At 45.4% G+C, this 16,287-nt stretch overlaps 1 protein-coding gene across 2 annotated transcripts; it reads right to left on the bottom strand.

The window, feature by feature from the left end:
* Positions 1-9,148: 9,148 nt before the first annotated feature.
* On the bottom strand, positions 9,149-16,080 carry ZBTB14 (zinc finger and BTB domain containing 14). Of its 2 annotated transcripts, none has more exons than XM_047793781.1 (3): positions 15,941-16,080; positions 13,524-13,607; positions 9,149-12,403 (listed from the first exon to the last, which is right to left on the bottom strand). In XM_047793781.1, exons 2-3 carry the CDS (start codon positions 13,524-13,526, stop codon positions 11,057-11,059), a joined length of 1,350 nt encoding a protein of 449 aa, XP_047649737.1. In that variant the 5' UTR covers positions 13,527-13,607; positions 15,941-16,080; the 3' UTR covers positions 9,149-11,056. The 2 variants fall into 2 exon arrangements, with proteins under 2 accessions (XP_047649737.1, XP_047649738.1); XM_047793782.1 differs by lacking the exon at positions 15,941-16,080 and adding an exon at positions 14,934-15,012.
* Between the last annotated feature and the right edge of the window lie 207 nt (positions 16,081-16,287).

The raw sequence follows: 16,287 nt of genomic DNA, 5'->3' as shown, positions 1-16,287 counted from the left end.
CTATACTATAAAGCTATAGTCATTAAAACAGTATGGTGCTGGCATAAAAACAAATGAACAAATGGAGTAGAATTAAGAGCCCCAAAATAAACCCAAGCATGTACAGTTAACAAATATTTGACAAGGAAGCCAAGGTTACTCAATGGAGATAGATAATATGGTGCTGGGAAAAATGGTATTCACATGTAAAAGAATAAAACTGGACCCTTATCTGATAACACTCACAAAAATTAACCCAAAATAGGGAGTTCCCGTCGTGGCGCAGTGGTTAACGAATCCGACTAGGAACCATGAGGTTGTGGGTTCGGTCCCTGCCCTTGCTCAGTGGGTTAACGATCCGGCGTTGCCGTGAGCTGTGGTTTAGGTTGCAGACTCGGCTCGGATCCTGCGTTGCTGTGGCTCTGGCGTAGGCCGGTGGCTACAGCTCCGATTCAACCCCTAGCCTGGGAACCTCCATATGCCGCGGGAGCGGCCCAAGAAATAGCAACAACAACAACAACAACAACAAAATTAACCCAAAATAGATTAAAGACATGAATGTAAGACCTGAAACCATGAAACTCGCAGAAGAAAATATAGGGAAAAACTACCTTAACATGCGCCTTGGTAATAATTTTTAACAAATCACATCCAAAGCACAAGCAACAAAATTAAAATAAATAAATGGGACTATATCAAATTAAAAAGCTTCTGCACAGCAATAGAAACCATCAACAACGTGGAAAAAAAAAACCCTACAGAATGGGAGAAAATATTTGCAACACATGTATCTGATAAGGGGTTAATATCCAAAATATATAAAGAATTCATACAATCAACCCCCCCCAGATGATCCAATTTAAAAATGGGCAAAGGACCTGAATAGACATTTTTTCCCAAAGAAGATATATGAATGGCTGACAGGCACATAAAAATGTACTCAGCATCACTGCTCATTAGCGAAATGCAAATTAAAACCACAATGAGATATCACATCACGTCTATTAAAATGCCTGATTTCACTATATATGGAATCTAAAAGAAAACAAAACAAATAAATAAACATAGCAAAATAGAAGCAGAGTCATAGATACAGAGAACAAACTTCTGGAATCCCCTTGTGGTGGAGCTGGTTAAGGATCCTGCACTGTCACTGCAGCAGCCCCAGTCACTGCTGTAGCAAGAGTTCCATCCCTGGCCTGGGAACCTCCACATGCTGTGGGCACAGCAGAAAAAAAAAAAAAAAAAAAAAAAGATAAAAGATTAAAAGAGGTACAAACTTCCATTTATAAAATAAATGAGTCACAGATATGAAATGTACAGTGTGAAGAGTAGTTGATAATTATTTAATATTTTTGTATGGTGAGAGATGGTAACTAGACTTACGATGATCATTTTGAAATATATGGAAATATCGAATCACTATGTTGTGCACCAGGAACTAATACAGTGTTGGAGGTCAATTATACTTCAGAAACAAACTCATAGAAAAAAGAGATCAGATTTGCGATTATCAGAGATGAAGGATGGGGGAGGGAAAATTGGATGAAGGTGGTTAAAATGTACAAACTTCTAGTTATAAGTTAAATATGTACTAGGGATGTAATGTACAACATGATAGATATAATTAACACCGCTGTATGTTATATGTGAACGACCTTAGGAGAGTAAATTTTTTTGTTCTTTTTACAGCCGCACCTGTAGCATATGGAAGTTCCCAGGCCGAGGGCTGAATTGGAGGTGCAGCTGAAGTCTACACCATAGCCACAGCAACAGCAGATACAAGCTGCACCTGCAACCTATGCCACAGCTTTCGGCAACGCTGGATCCTCAACCCACTAAGGGAGGCCAGGGATGGAAGCCACATCCTCATGGACACTATATCAGGTTTTTAACCTGCTGAGCCACAATGGGAACTCCATAGTAAATCTTGAGAGTTCTCATCACAAGGAAAAACTTTATTTTCTATTTCTTTTAAATATTCTATGTATATGAGATGATGGATATTCACAAAACTTATTGTGGTAATGATTTCATGATGTATGTAAGCCAAATCATTGTACTGTACACATAGTATTTACAGAGCTATAATATGTCAATTATACTCAACGAAACTGAAAAGAAAAAAATGCTCAATATCACCAGTTGTTAGGGGAATGAAAATTAAAACCACAATGATATGACCTCGTGCTTATTTAAATGGCCATTATCAAAAAGGCAAGTGATAACACATGCTGCCATGGATACAGAGAACAGAGGATCTGTGTGCACTATTGGTGAGATTATAAATTGGTACAGGTACTATGGAAAACGTGGAGTTTCCTCCAAAAAGATCAAAAATAAAAATACCATATGATCCAGCAATTCCATCTCTTGGTATACATATCCAAAGGAAATAAAATCACTATCTTAAAGAGATAGCTGCACTCTCATGCTCATTGTAATAGGATTCACCATCACCAAGACCATCAATGTATGAATGGATAAAGTTGTGGCATATATACATATACATATATATTATTCAACTATTAAAAAGTGAAGAAATTATACCATCTGTGACAGCATAGATTTTTGAGGACATTATGTTAAGCGATATGAGAAAGACAAATTCTGTAAGATCTCATTTATGTATAGAATCTTATTTAAAAAAAAAAAAACAACCATCAAACTCATAGAAAAAGAGATTGGGGAGTTCCCATCGTGGCGCAGTGGTTAACGAATCCGACTAGGAACCATGAGGTTGTGGGTTCGATCCCTGTCCTTGCTCAGTGGGTTAATGATCCGGCGTTGCCGTGAGCTGTGGTGTAGGTTGCAGACGCGGCTTGGATCCTGTGTTGCTGTGGCTGTGGTGTAGGCCGGCGGCTACAGCTCCGATTCAACCCCTAGCCTGGGAACCTCCATATGCCGTGGGAGCGGCCCAAAGAAATAACCAAAAAAAAAAAAAAAAGAAAGAAAAAGAGATTGGCCTTGTGGTTACCAGAGATGGGAGATTGGGGGATTAAAGGAACATGGTCACGAGGTATAAACTTTCAGTTATAAGATAAATGAGCACCAGGGACCGAAAGTACAGCATAACTGTACTCAATGCTGCTGTGTGATGAACAGGAAAATTATTAAGAGAGAAGCTCCTAAGAGTTCTCATCACCAGAATTTTTTTCTTTTCTTTTTATTGTATCTGTAAGAGATGATGGATGTTAACTAAACCTATCATAGTAATTATTTCACAATACATATAAACCAAACTATCATGCTGTACACCTTAAACTTATGTTGCTCAATAAAACCGGGGGGAAAAAATAAGAAAACTCTTAAGATCTCATAATTCACAGAAATGAGTTTGGGAGAATAATGATTAATCACACAGCACCTAAAATTAATCCATCCCTACCATTTTTCATTTCTCCTTTCTCAATGCCACATTTTATTACAGACTATTAAATATAATCTTATCTATACTTATCAGACCATCTGATCCAGTAGCCTCCCAATCTGGCTAATACTTCCTGTTTCATACTAGCTGCAAGATTGCAGAGGAGTAGCTGAAGTTTTCTAAGATAAAAAAGAGCACAGGACTCATACACACACCCTTCCTTAATTAAAGGTAAACAGCCTAAGAGTGAAGTGTAATTAAGTTCCCTGTTACCCTTCTAATCATCTCTATGGGTCATCCTGTGCAAGGTCAGTAACATTTTAAATCAATTATATCTGATTTTAAAAACCACTTTACAGCTAAATTTCCTAGCTGTTACTTATGCAAAAAAAAAAAAAAAGAATTTATATTTGAAATAGCAAACAAGAATGGGATAAACTGGGCAGGGAAATAAATCACTGTTTCCATTTTGGCTCAAGACATTAAAGGATTATGCAACCAGTCCAAGGTGGTGACAGCTTGAAAGCCATTGAGGGAGAACTTGAATTCAAGTTTTCTAGCACCTTCCAGAGAGAAGGAAGATCTCCTGACATAGATAACCATTTTTATAAAGATAGTTAACTTTAGCACCGGAAGTAGAAGGCCTCTGGTCTAGTGGGATTTCCCAGGCTCAATGAATAAGAGAACATGTAAAGAAAGCTACGGGTAGTTTTGTTATATTTCGATCATCCATGACATTCTATTTGCAGTTTTCCAACATTATTTAGATCGGAAGCAAGGCAAAACAATGTTAGTAAGCATTCGGCTCTTTGCATGGGAGACAGCTTACAAAAATAAAAACATGGGGATTAATTTATTACACAAACTTTGGGGCATCTGTTCACATAAATGCCCCTCTATCTCCTCATAGCTGCTCCCTCCCTAACAATGGACTGAAGGCGATGAGGCTGTGTGCAGGGCTGCAGTCATCCTTTCCCTGTTGGAGGGCATATGACACAGAGGCTAAGAGCACAGTCCCTGGAGGCAGATGGCCCTGTTCTCTTGTCCTGGCTCTGATGTGTGAACCTAAGAATTATCACAAAGCATACAAAGGGATTGTATGTATAGTGCCTGATAGCTGATAAACATTCAACACATGCTCGGTTTTATTATTAAATTCCTGATCCTCTTGATTATCCAGTGACTGAAGTTCAAAACAACAAGTGAAAGCTAACAAAACAAAAGCACCAGCCAGGGGCTGTTAGAATCACTTATTGGAATCATCTACAGAAGGCTTCTGTCCTCTGATTGAAAACGGAAAATAACCACATCCCAAGTAAGTTTGATAGCTTTGGATGATTTCACAGAACTCCATCAAAATGACAGACTGCCCCATTACCATGGTGAAAACCAACAGAAGAAATTTCTTTCCAGGTCCCCATTAGCTTACTTGCTGTCCTACCTGAATCTGTGGGCTCTACGGGATCACGTGCTGAATTTCAGTTGGCTACCCTGTACCGAGGCCTTTCCTTTAGACCTTCCAAGTTATTAATATCCTTGTTCAATGCTTGGGAAAATCAGGTTATCATTCATTTACTCTTTTAGTTTTCTTTACATCAGTGCCTTTTCCTGATGACAGGATCTATTATTATTATTATTTTGTCTTTTTAGGGCCGCATCTGTGGCATATGGAAGTTCCTAGGCTAGAGGTTGAATCAGAGCTACATCTGCAACCTACACCACAGCCCATGGCAACAGCAGATCTTTAACCTACTGAGCGAGGCCAGGAATCAAACCTGCGTCCCCATGGATACTAGTTGGATTCCTTGCCACTGAGCCACAACAGGATCCATTATTTTAAAGAAATAAACCATAGTCTCATTTCATACTCCTGTTTCCAAGACCAGTGCCAATGAGAGAAACTCAAAGTCATTCTATGAAAATGGAAATATTGAGCAGATATATTTTCTCAGTATACATTCAAAAAAGTCATTGGAAAATATTTCTTTTGGTACTACTAGATTTCATGACTATGTATTAAAAATGCTGAATGACTTTCTAAAGTCTATTTTGTGAACTACATTGAAATACCGGTCACAGTAGAATTTTTAAAGCATTTTTCAACTTTATGATCTTTTGTATATCTTTGTCAATTTTGGTAAAACTTGGAAAAGTCCATCATTTAACTCCATCCTGGACCATAAACTCCACGAGGCGGGAATGTTGTCAGTCCTGTTCGCTGCTGTGCCACCAACAACTAGTCCAATTCCACACACACACACACACACTCAGGAAGACTTTGTTGACTGACACACTTGAATCTTACTCTATAGAAAGTACTTTTTATAGTAAGACGGAAGGAAATACCGCCCCCCCCAAAAAAAGAGCAAAGTGATTCAGTAAACTGGTATTCTGGAACTAAAGGAAAATCAGAATTCTTGAGCAGCAGTGTAAGCCCCCTTGAGGAGAAGTGACAGATCATTCTGAAATTCATACAAACCAGACAGGGAAAGGTCAGGTGTAAAAGGCAAATGTAAACATATCCCCCCCCCCAAATGCATGATTTCAGAGATGAAACTCAAGCCAGCTCTCAAAATTGCAATTCTGACTCTGCCATCACAGATATTCCCAAAGCATAGCAGGAAGCCATCCAGAGGCTAGGGTTTGCACCTGACTGCCCTCCAACGACTGCCTTAAAGGATGGAAGGTGACAAAAAAAGACAAAGCCAAAGACAACTCTAAGAGGAACACAAGGGTTCATGAAAACACAGTTGGGAACTGGTTGAAGACTACAGAAATTCCAGGATAAACACAGCTTCGGTAGTTATAGCCAGTTAAGAAGACTAAATGAGGTCTAGGTTAAAGCTTGGGGCCAATGATTGACAGATATCAAAGTCAAAGGAAATTCAATTTTGCTTCTGCTTCTCGATTGAGAACACCTTTTAAGAAGAAGGGAACATTTACAGTGCACCTCAAAAGTAGTAGGTATGTGGAGTTCCTGCTGTGGCACAGTGGGTTAAGAACCTGTGCTGTCAAGGTGCAATTTCAATCCCTGGCCCCGAGCAGTGGATTAAAGGATCTGGCATTGCTGCAGCTGCAGTGTAGTTGACAAGCCGTAGCTTGGATTCAATCCCTGGCCTGGAAACTTCCATATGCAGCAGGTGCAGCCATTAAAAAAAAAAAAAAAAAGTGGTAGGTGCGTACTGATTATCAGTTATCTTCACAGCAGACCAGAAGAAGAAATCCCCACCATTATTTTAGAAAAGATGAAACTAAGGCTCAAGGTAGCTAAGAATTTGCCTACATTTTCTTCTTCTTTTTTTTTTAAAGGGCCACACTTGCAGCATATGGAAGTTCCCAGGCTAGGGGTCTAATGGGAGCTGCAGCTACTGGTCTATGCCACAGCCACAGTGATGCAGGATCCAAGCCTCAGCTGTGACCACAGCTCATGGCAATGCCAGATTCTTAATCCACTGAGCAAGGCCAAGGATGGACCCTGCATCCTCTTAGATATTAGTTGGGTTTGTAACCTGCTGAGCCAAAACGGAATCGCCAGAACTTGCCTAAATTTATCACTGATAAGTAAAACCAGGATCCAACTCAAATTTGGCTTCAAAATGTTTTCCACTAAATCATGTTCCCTCCCTGCTATACCAAAGAGATTTATGTGAATACAGGTAATTGGGAGAATCTCTGGAAGAGATCATGAAATCATACAACAGCTGAAATCTGTCACAATCCGGATAAATTACACCCAGTGCCCTCGAGATAAGATCAGTATGGTGCCCTTTAAGGAATCATGGGCATCATCTTCCTTTTTTTAAAGAATGCTTAAGACAAGACCCTGAAAAGGCTACTCTACTGGCCTGGGGCCAAATCTCTTCACCTTTGTATCTCAGGATTCAGCCCAGGGCTTCAGGCACAATGGTTAACACATGTTGAATTAAGGCTACACCATCTTTGGAGTTCCCCTTGTGGCGCAGTGGAAATGAATCCGACTAGGAACCATAAGGTTTTGGGTTCGATCCCTGGCCTTGCTTAATGGGTTAAGGATCTGGTATTGCTGTGAGTTGTGGTGTAGGTGGAAGATGCGGCTCAGATCCTGCATTGCTGTGGCTGTGGTGTACGCTGACAGCTGTAGCTCCAATTCAACTCCTAGCCTGGGAACCTCCATGTGACATGGGTGCGCGCCCCCCCGCGCCCTCCCCCCCCCCCCGCCAAAAGTGTATATTTACATATATCAAGTTTGGTCAAGTAGGATTAAATGTATTTTGAATAGTTCCAAGCAGGAGAAAGTGCCCACTTACGAAAATGGAGACAGAACTCAAGGCAGAAGGAGCAGTCAGCAGTCTCAGGATGGGAGTGGAGCATGGTTCATCCAGGATAGGAATAGAGAGTCCCCATCACTCAAGTGCTCACACATTCTGGTTAAGTATTAGAAGGAAGCAGAGGAGTTTTCCCTTCGTGACTCAGCGGTTAACAAACCTGACTAGGATCCATGAGGATGTGGGTTTGATCCCTGGCCTTGCTCGGTTATGGATCCAGAGTTGCTCTGAGCTGTAGCGTAGGTTGCAGACACGGCTTGGATCCCACATTGCTGTGACTGGTCGGCAGCTGGGGCTCCGATTTGACTCCCAGCCTGCGAACTTCGATATTCTGCAGGTGCTGCCCTAAAAAGCCAAAAAAAAAAAAAAACAGCAGAGAGGAAAGGAAATGTAGGTGCTCATGTCTCACTAGGACGGTTTTCCACGGTTACCTTGCCTCCAGCCAGGTGTTTTGTCTCCCATCCATCCGGTGGGGAAGGGCAGAGAGACAAGTGAGAGTTGGTCTCCCCCTTCTCTTTCCAGGAATCCTCAGCTCTTTAACCCTTAACTCAGAACTCAAGACTGGAAGCCTTACTGTCCTAGTTCTATTACACCTTTACAGCTGCCCTGGCAACTAATCACTGCTAACAGCGTTACCAGGAGAATGAATTTCAGGTTCCCAATGACTAAGTTACAGATAACCTTCCATGACATAAGGCATCAAACTGGACACTACATCAACTTGCTTCACTCTCTCATCACCGTCTTTTCTCTTTTTCCTCACTTGATGGTGACCTCTGTAATTTCTAAACTTGTGATCAAGTTAATTAGCAGGCAGGCTGCCTAAATTTTAGACTTCCCAAAATTCCCTTCCTCAATCCTTGCCAATGTGATGCAAGTTAGCACAAAACCTAAAATAAAGTTTGCAGACATTCTCTCTGGATAAACAGGAAAAAAGCCGGTGGTTTTTATATAAAAAGGTAGTAATGTTGGCATTAGAATGTCCTTCCCTCTCACAATGCAGATTCAGTGTAAGCACATTCCAGAATGATCCCGCTGTCATGGGAGGGTGGGAGGTCCCCTTGAACGGCTGGTCACAAAGGCTTCGTCATCCAGGGGACACGAAGGCCAGCCGGGTGGGAAGACAGGCAGGCTTAATGATGAGGAGACCAGAAAGCTGCCACATCATGACCTCGCTATTGCCAAGAACACAATGAAAACATGCACCCCTAACACGGAGGAACCCAGTACTGGTGGCAGAAATTACAACACAAATACATTTCTCATGCAAAACAGGACAGATGATAGACTTTCACATGATGCCAGTAAAGTGCTGAAAATTAAGCTCTCTCTCTTGTGGTAACCACCAGGATGGTGATTAGATTTCAATGAGGACTAATGCACACGGTGAACCTGCAACTCTGTAAAACCATGACCGGAATAGTACAGAAAGCGCACTTTGGTAGAAACTTGGGTGTGTGAAAAAGGCTGCTAGGAAAAAAAATGAAAACAAGAATGATAGAAGTATATTTTCTTTTATATACAAAAAACGAAGGCCCCCAGAATGATTTGTTGAAGTAGCTATCAACAAGATGTTCAATTACGTTTCCTTTGCTTTGGTTAAAACAGCCTTGGAACAGCCACTGGTTCCCCTTCTACTAATAGTATATAAACACACAGTGACAGGACTACTTTTAGGACAAAATAATCAACTTTTAAGAAAAGAAATTAAATTAATTTTAAACTAAATTAAACATTTACCAATAAATAAGTGTCTTAAAAAGGTAACATCTTTATCCTACAATCCTGGGCAAAACATATACACCAATTTAAAAAATAACATTTCCCTCACAGTAATAATTACAGGTGTTAATGCAACGAGCTAGGAAATGACATGACTTTAATGTATGGTTAAAAAAAAAAATCCTAGCAACTGAAAATAAATTTATAAAATGGACATCTTTCTAAAATGGTACATTCCAAATAACTGACTATTATTTTATTACAGAACATAAAATGCAAACTATTGTTGGTATTTCAATATATTCCTTAAAAAAATGTTCAAAAAGAAATTTCTTACACCAGAATTGGAACAGCACTTATAATTCTGTTTACGGCTATGAAAAGGCAGTCAACTTCTACTTAAAACTGTAACCAGTGAGGAAATATACTTCAAGAACATGAACATTTGGTCTGACAATCTTTAATATTGGTTAAAAACAGACTGATGTTTGTTGCTGATGGAAGTTACTTTAATCCAATGTGCAAAAAAAAAGTGCAGCTGTCTACTTGTACTTGAGATACACAAGACCAACGCTTCTGTACTATTTACACACTTAAAAGATTTTAAACGTGTTAATTTAAGGAAGGACATTGCATCTCCTTTATGGATAAATCACGTGCTACGGAGAGCCCCAAAGCTGGATTGCATTCTTTTAGGCTACACAAATGTATCCAAAGAGGCATACCCGTTCTTGTCCTAATTTTGATCCTAAATAAAAACCCAATTTCAAAATCACTTAGGAATCATTCTGATCTAGGAAATCCTGGAATTGTTGCAAATGTGCAAACCTGGTCTCTGAGAGCCAGATTCTGACACTCCCCTTTCTAACCCTCTCACCACTGGTCCATCCCACCAACCCCAGCGGCTGCAGACTGGCAATGCCCAAAATAAGAGGAATGAAAAAAACTCAGCCCTCAGACCACCCACATGCCTGTGGGTATGCTCAGCCTTGGGGACGTGTGACGACATGTCTGGAGTAGGTATGGGCAATCAAAAGGGATGAAGAAACACTTCTGCAAACAACCATTATTTGTCCACAAAACCCATGAAAAACAGTGATAGAAAAGTAACAAACCAAATATAGAAATCTGAGACCATTCTGCATTTCCAGCACTTGTTTTCATGAATAGGCAGGGTTCCTGGTCAACCACCCACCAGTATTTTCTGCGTCTACACCAAGTACTTTGCCCAAAGTTCTTAGAAAATGCCAATGTGACCCTAAGTCACACAGAATGGTGATGATCAGGAAATCAATTTACTTGATTATCACTCTGTGCAGTGCACGCACTGGTGCAACAAGCGTAAAGGGGAATTTAAGAAAAAGGGATAGAAGTCTCTCACTTCTGAACGGGACACGGGAGTCCGCAAATGACAATCAGAAATAAAAAAGAGGACGGGGGGGCGGGGGTTGGTGCTTACTGGCAACATTAATACTGGACACCAGACCGGACAGTGAAACTGTGTGGTCAGAACCAAGGAGCGGAATTTCCTTGCAAAGTTTTAAAAACACACAACCAGGCACAGCCTTAAGTCCTGCGAGTGCGATGCTCGGCAAGTTCGCACCGACCGCAGCGGCTGGCGTTCCTGCGCCCGGAGGCAGGAGGCGGGATGTGGCGGGGCGGGCCTAGCATCCCTGCCGCCTCAGCTGCAGGCAATGGTCTCCAGCTGCTGCTCGGCCTCCGCGGCCATGGCCGCTGCCTGCAGCTGCTCCGTCTCGCTCTGGATGGCGCTGGGGGTGACCTGCTTCCGCTCGCTGTGCATATTGTTCTCGTGCCGTTTCAGATCGGACGCCTTGGCGAAGGCCTTGGTGCAGGAGCCGCACACGAAGGGCTTCTCGCCCCGGTGCCTGCGCTCATGGTCCTTGAGGTGCGACTTGTGTTTGAAGGCCTTGTCGCACATGTGGCAGGCGAAGGGCCTCTCGTTGCTGTGGACCCGCTCGTGCTTCTTCAAGTCCGGGGCGCGGATGAACGACTTGCCGCACACCTCACAGCTGTAGGGCTTGTAGCCCGTGTGGATCTTCAGGTGCTCCTTCAGGTGGGCCTGCGTGGTGAAGCCCTTGGTGCACATCTCGCAGACGAAGGGCCGGTCGGCCGTGTGCAGCTTCTCGTGCTTCCTCAACCGGCCCTCGTCGGAGAAGGTCTTCCCGCAGGCCTGGCAGGCGATCTGCTCCCGGTGGTGGCCATAGAGCAAGTACTCGAACTTCATGTCACTGGCGGCTGTGGTCCAGCCGGGGGTCTGTTCGTCCTTCACCTCGCTCATTCCATCATTAAAGGTTAAGGCTTGCGGGGTCTGGGACCCCAGATCCTTGGACTCGGGGGTCTCCATGGATTCTACTTCCTGGCCGTAGCAATTGACTTTCCGCACCTCCTCGCTCCCCAGTTCTTTCAGGATCGCCTCCTGGACCCGGAGCGTCGTCGTGGGTGACTTGCCGTCCTCCTGACTTGGGGGGGTGCCTTCTACCGTGTCGTCGGAAGGGCTGTCATCCTGGTCTCCGATCTCCTCCACGTCGTCGTCCTGAGCGTCAGCAGTATCTCCAATGGGGCGATTGATCTTGAGGCAGTACTTGCTCTTGGACTGGCCGTTGTTCTCATCCGGACTAGACACATCCCGCTTCTGAGAGCAGAGTTTATCCAAAAAGCGGATACCAAGAATCTGACCTGACGACATCATTAAGTTAACATCTTCTTTTTTTACAGAAATCTTTGCTGTGTACATGTAATTCAGGACCTCTTCAAATATATCAGAACGAAGAAAATCTATCTCTATTACTGAAGAGCTATCGACCTCAAGCTTCTTGAAAAGCTTTTTAAAGTAGGTGCTGCACGCGGCAAGGACACACCTGTGTGCTCTGAACTTCACATCCTCAACCACGATCGCGATGTCGCAAAATTCTCCTTCCAGGCGCTGTTCATTTAGCGTTTTCAGAAACAGAGTTTTATGATCATCGTCATTATATTTAATGGTTTCAGACATACTGATGAAAAACTCCTACAAAAAATGTTTAAAAAGAAACTTTGGTAATTAGGAACAATACTTTTCCTTACAGAAAACACAGGGAGACTTTCATTTTCTGATCAATTTCAGGTCCCTAATAATTTCAGAAAGTCACTGTCGGGAGTGGTTCAAGAATGTGAGTAGAAAAGGCGGATCCCGACTCAGTGATTTCCATATTGTTCCTTCTCTTATCTTCAGTGTCCTGAGCATCTGCCTACATCTGTTATTCTAACAGCAGCTTCTACTGAGCATGCCTGGCCTTGTACTACGTGGTTTCCTTTTCAGATCTCCACAAACGCAATGACCTTGAGACACACAGGTATCACTACCCCTCAATTGTACAGATGAGCTGAGGAACCTGCTCGGCAATCTAGTTATCGAGTGGCGTGTCGAGGTTCAAATCGAGGCAGTCTAACTCCGGAACCCATGCTTCCTGACAACTATTAGAAGCAAGGACAAATAACTCAGCTTCAAGGTTTATGAAACAGGTTTCCGGTAAGAATCCACCAGTCCTATGGATTGGTGTGGCTGCTGTGTCTACTCTACTCTCATGTAGAGGAGGGTTCAGTAAAATAACTAGCAGCTCTCAGCATGCTACTTCCTTGCCGGAAGACAAACCACTGCTGCAGAACTAGAGAGGGATATCAGTGCCAGAATATTCCGTTCAGTGTTGTCTTCTAGTTTTTCCACACTGGTTTTGGGCCACTTCCGAACGAGGGTTCAGGTTTACTATGACCCTCGGGAATCAGATGACATTGGGGAAGTCAACGACGGGCAGCTTCATTCCCTCTGGATGTCAATCTATTTGCCATCCAAATCAAAGTGTCATCAACACGGATGCACCTGACAAATGCTACAAGTATGTGACAAGTAAAAGAACTTTCAAAGTGGCACGAAACGCATCTGTTAAATAAGTGATCTTTTTAAAAAATAATGTGTTGTATGTTTTCTTTTCAAAAACATTGGTTTTCTTTATTCAACTAAGTATAAATATGAGGAAATAAATATCTCCGCTAAGGAAACAGAAGTGCTAAGACATAATTGAGAGAGGGAGCACTTTTCAAGATAATACCAAACTATATTTTCAAGGCTTAATATCCAAAGTTATAGTTACCATGAACAACTCAGGCTATTATCTTAATGCTTTAAACACCAAATTCTTCAGATCAGAATAACTCTGATCAGGGGCACGCCGGTCCTACAAGAGAAAAGGACACACAAGAGTAAGGTTGGCTCTTCCTCCATCCCAAATTCTAAACAAGAATGTTTTCAAGAATTGATTTAAAAAAATAAACTTTCCTTTCTTGTCCTGCCACTGGCACCTGTACACATTTTCAGGTTGGGAACAGAGAAGAGGGTGGCTGGCAGCATCGGGTCCAGCTCTGAACAGATATGAAGAACAGGTAAGAGCTGTAGCACTTGCAGCCTGGAGGTGGGGGAGTGGTGCACACCCGGAATGGGAAGGATGGCTTGGAGAACCACTGAGGAATTGCCCCTCACAAAGTCCACATCCCTATTTGTAAGGATGCTGATTGCTACACAGAGTAAAAGTCAGTAAGTGCCCCCTACCCCCATCATTTCCTGCTGGATACCTTCCACATTTTTCTCTAGGCTCCTATAGAGTCTGTGTTTGTGTGTATTTTTTTTTTTTAATAAACAAAGTTGAACACCTAACAGTTAACACTGGAGGAGGAACAGTGGCTGCTTTCTTCTTTCCACACTTCTGTATGACGTATAACACATCACTTAAGGTACACTGGTCTTTAAGCCCACATTTGAGAAATCCAGGTGTTTCTGCCTCTATCCCTAAAGTGGAGCTCAAACAATTCTAGCTTTATGCGAAGAACTTTCACCAGAGGGGAAGCATCCTGGAGACCAACATCCTGAAAAACATGAAGTCTCCTTTACTGAACGGTGATCACATAAACTTTAGTGTGGCAGGACCAAAGTCCTGAAATTCCTGAAATCCCTCCAGAGTTACCTGCACAGAAAAGCAAGAACACCAATTAGCTGCCTCAAGTAGCAGGCTGTTTTCTTATCTGCCAGGTGTGAGGACTGGGCTAAATTATTTCTAAGGATGCTTCCAGCTCTGCCTGTTTCCTGGATGCACCCCAGCCGTAGACACCCCCAAGGGAAGTCAGCCAGGTGAAACCTTCCTACCAGGTCACTTCCTACAGATGCGGCCAGCAGCTCTCCCTAGGGCTTGTGGGATAAAAGTGCATGGACCAGGCACTGGAGTGGCGGTACAGTACCCATGGCAACATTTGAGCGTGCTGGGGCTTTTTTGGGGGGGGGGGCGGGGGAGTGTGTTATTTGGCTTCCTCTCTTTCAAGATCTCTGAGGATCATTTTTTTTCTGTTGACATGTTCCCATTGCAAATTTCAGGTGAGTCAAACTGAAAGATACCCATTGCCTATACGTGGAGAGAAAGATGTAAGCCCCAACCACACCTCCAGGACGACGCTGCCTCTTTATTGCGATTCTACAAACAGCCGGCGCTGGGCTCCTGCAAAGCCGAACTTACATAAGTGGCGGCGGCCGCCTCCCCGACCCCGGGGCCGCTGCGACAATGGCGGCGGCACCACTTCCCGGTTGAAAGCTCGCAACTTCAGGATGGGGAGGAAGCAGGGAACGGAGCTAAAGAGCCAAGGCGCCTCCAGAGCCTCTCCAAGCCTCGCTCCCCTCTCTTTCGGCTCGGGAGGTGGGGGACAGGATAAAGCCATTTGCATTCCTTCCCGAACAAAAGCTCCCGGCCGGGGAGCGGGGAGGTGAAAGGGCCGCTTTCCCTTTCAGATTCAGGCTTTCAGCGCAGGCTACGGCTGCGGCTCCGAGAGCGACAGGGAGGACCCACGGCGGCCCCCGCGGCAGGGAGCAGGAGCGGGAGCGGGCATGCGGCCGGGATCCGCAGCCCCGCGCCGCGCCCCGCTCCGCCCGCGAGCCCGGAGCTCGCGCCCCGCGCACTCCCCGGCTGGCTCGCGCCGGGCCCTCCCCCGCCCTCCCGCGGCCGGGGGCGGGGGCGGCGCGCGGCCGGCTTCCCGAGCTCTGCGGGCGCTCCCGGGAGTGCGAGCGCGGGGGTCCCGGCCCCCTCCTCCAAGGGAGGCTGGGGGCGGCGCGGCGGGCCCCGCGGCGCGGAGGGGCGGCGCCCGGCGGGCCGCGCTCGGCGCCGGGCTCCGGGCCGTCCCCACCCCCACCGCGGTGCACTGCGGCGCAGCGAGCGGGGGCGGCCATGAACTCCGCCGCCGAGGCTCGGTGAGCGCGCGCGCGGGGCTGCCGCCGCCGCCTCCCGGCCGCTGCCCAAACCCGCTCGCCGGCCTGCGCGGTCTCCGGAGCGCCCCGGCCCCACGCCCGACCCCGCTCGCGCCGCGCCGCCGGGGCCAACCGCACATCCTGGAGCTGACTAGTGCTCCAGAGCTCAGCGAGAACGCGCTTCTTCCGGGCAGCCCCGCCGCGCCAGCAACCGGCTGCCCCCGCGCCCCCGCGCCCGCCTCGCGGCCGGCCCGGGCCCCTTCCGCACCCCCGGCCCGCGCTTACCTGCAGCCTGGCACAGCCACAGACACTCGCCGTGGGCTCCCCGCGCTCACTGCACGCAGGCCGGGGACGGGATGGACGCGGGGCGCGGGGGCACGGTGGGTGGCAGTGTGTTTTGGATTTTTTTTTTTTTTGGAGTTTGGGGAGGGGGCGGGGTGGGGGGAATCGTGCACGTCCCTGATGGTAGCAGCCCTCCTCCTGCACGAGCACAGAATGTCTAGCCGGCCGTGAACACCCCCACCGGCACCCCCCCCTTCCCGTGCATGCGCGGTGCGGGCCAGGGGGAAGGCGCGCGGCCGGCTTGCGCAGGCACGGAACCCGACCGGGCCTCTAAATGGGCGAGCAGGGAA

This window comes from Phacochoerus africanus, chromosome 8 (genome assembly GCF_016906955.1).
Source record: "Phacochoerus africanus isolate WHEZ1 chromosome 8, ROS_Pafr_v1, whole genome shotgun sequence".
In the NCBI taxonomy this organism is placed as follows: Eukaryota; Metazoa; Chordata; class Mammalia; order Artiodactyla; family Suidae; genus Phacochoerus; species Phacochoerus africanus.
This window is presented reverse-complemented; position numbering and strand designations above follow the sequence as displayed.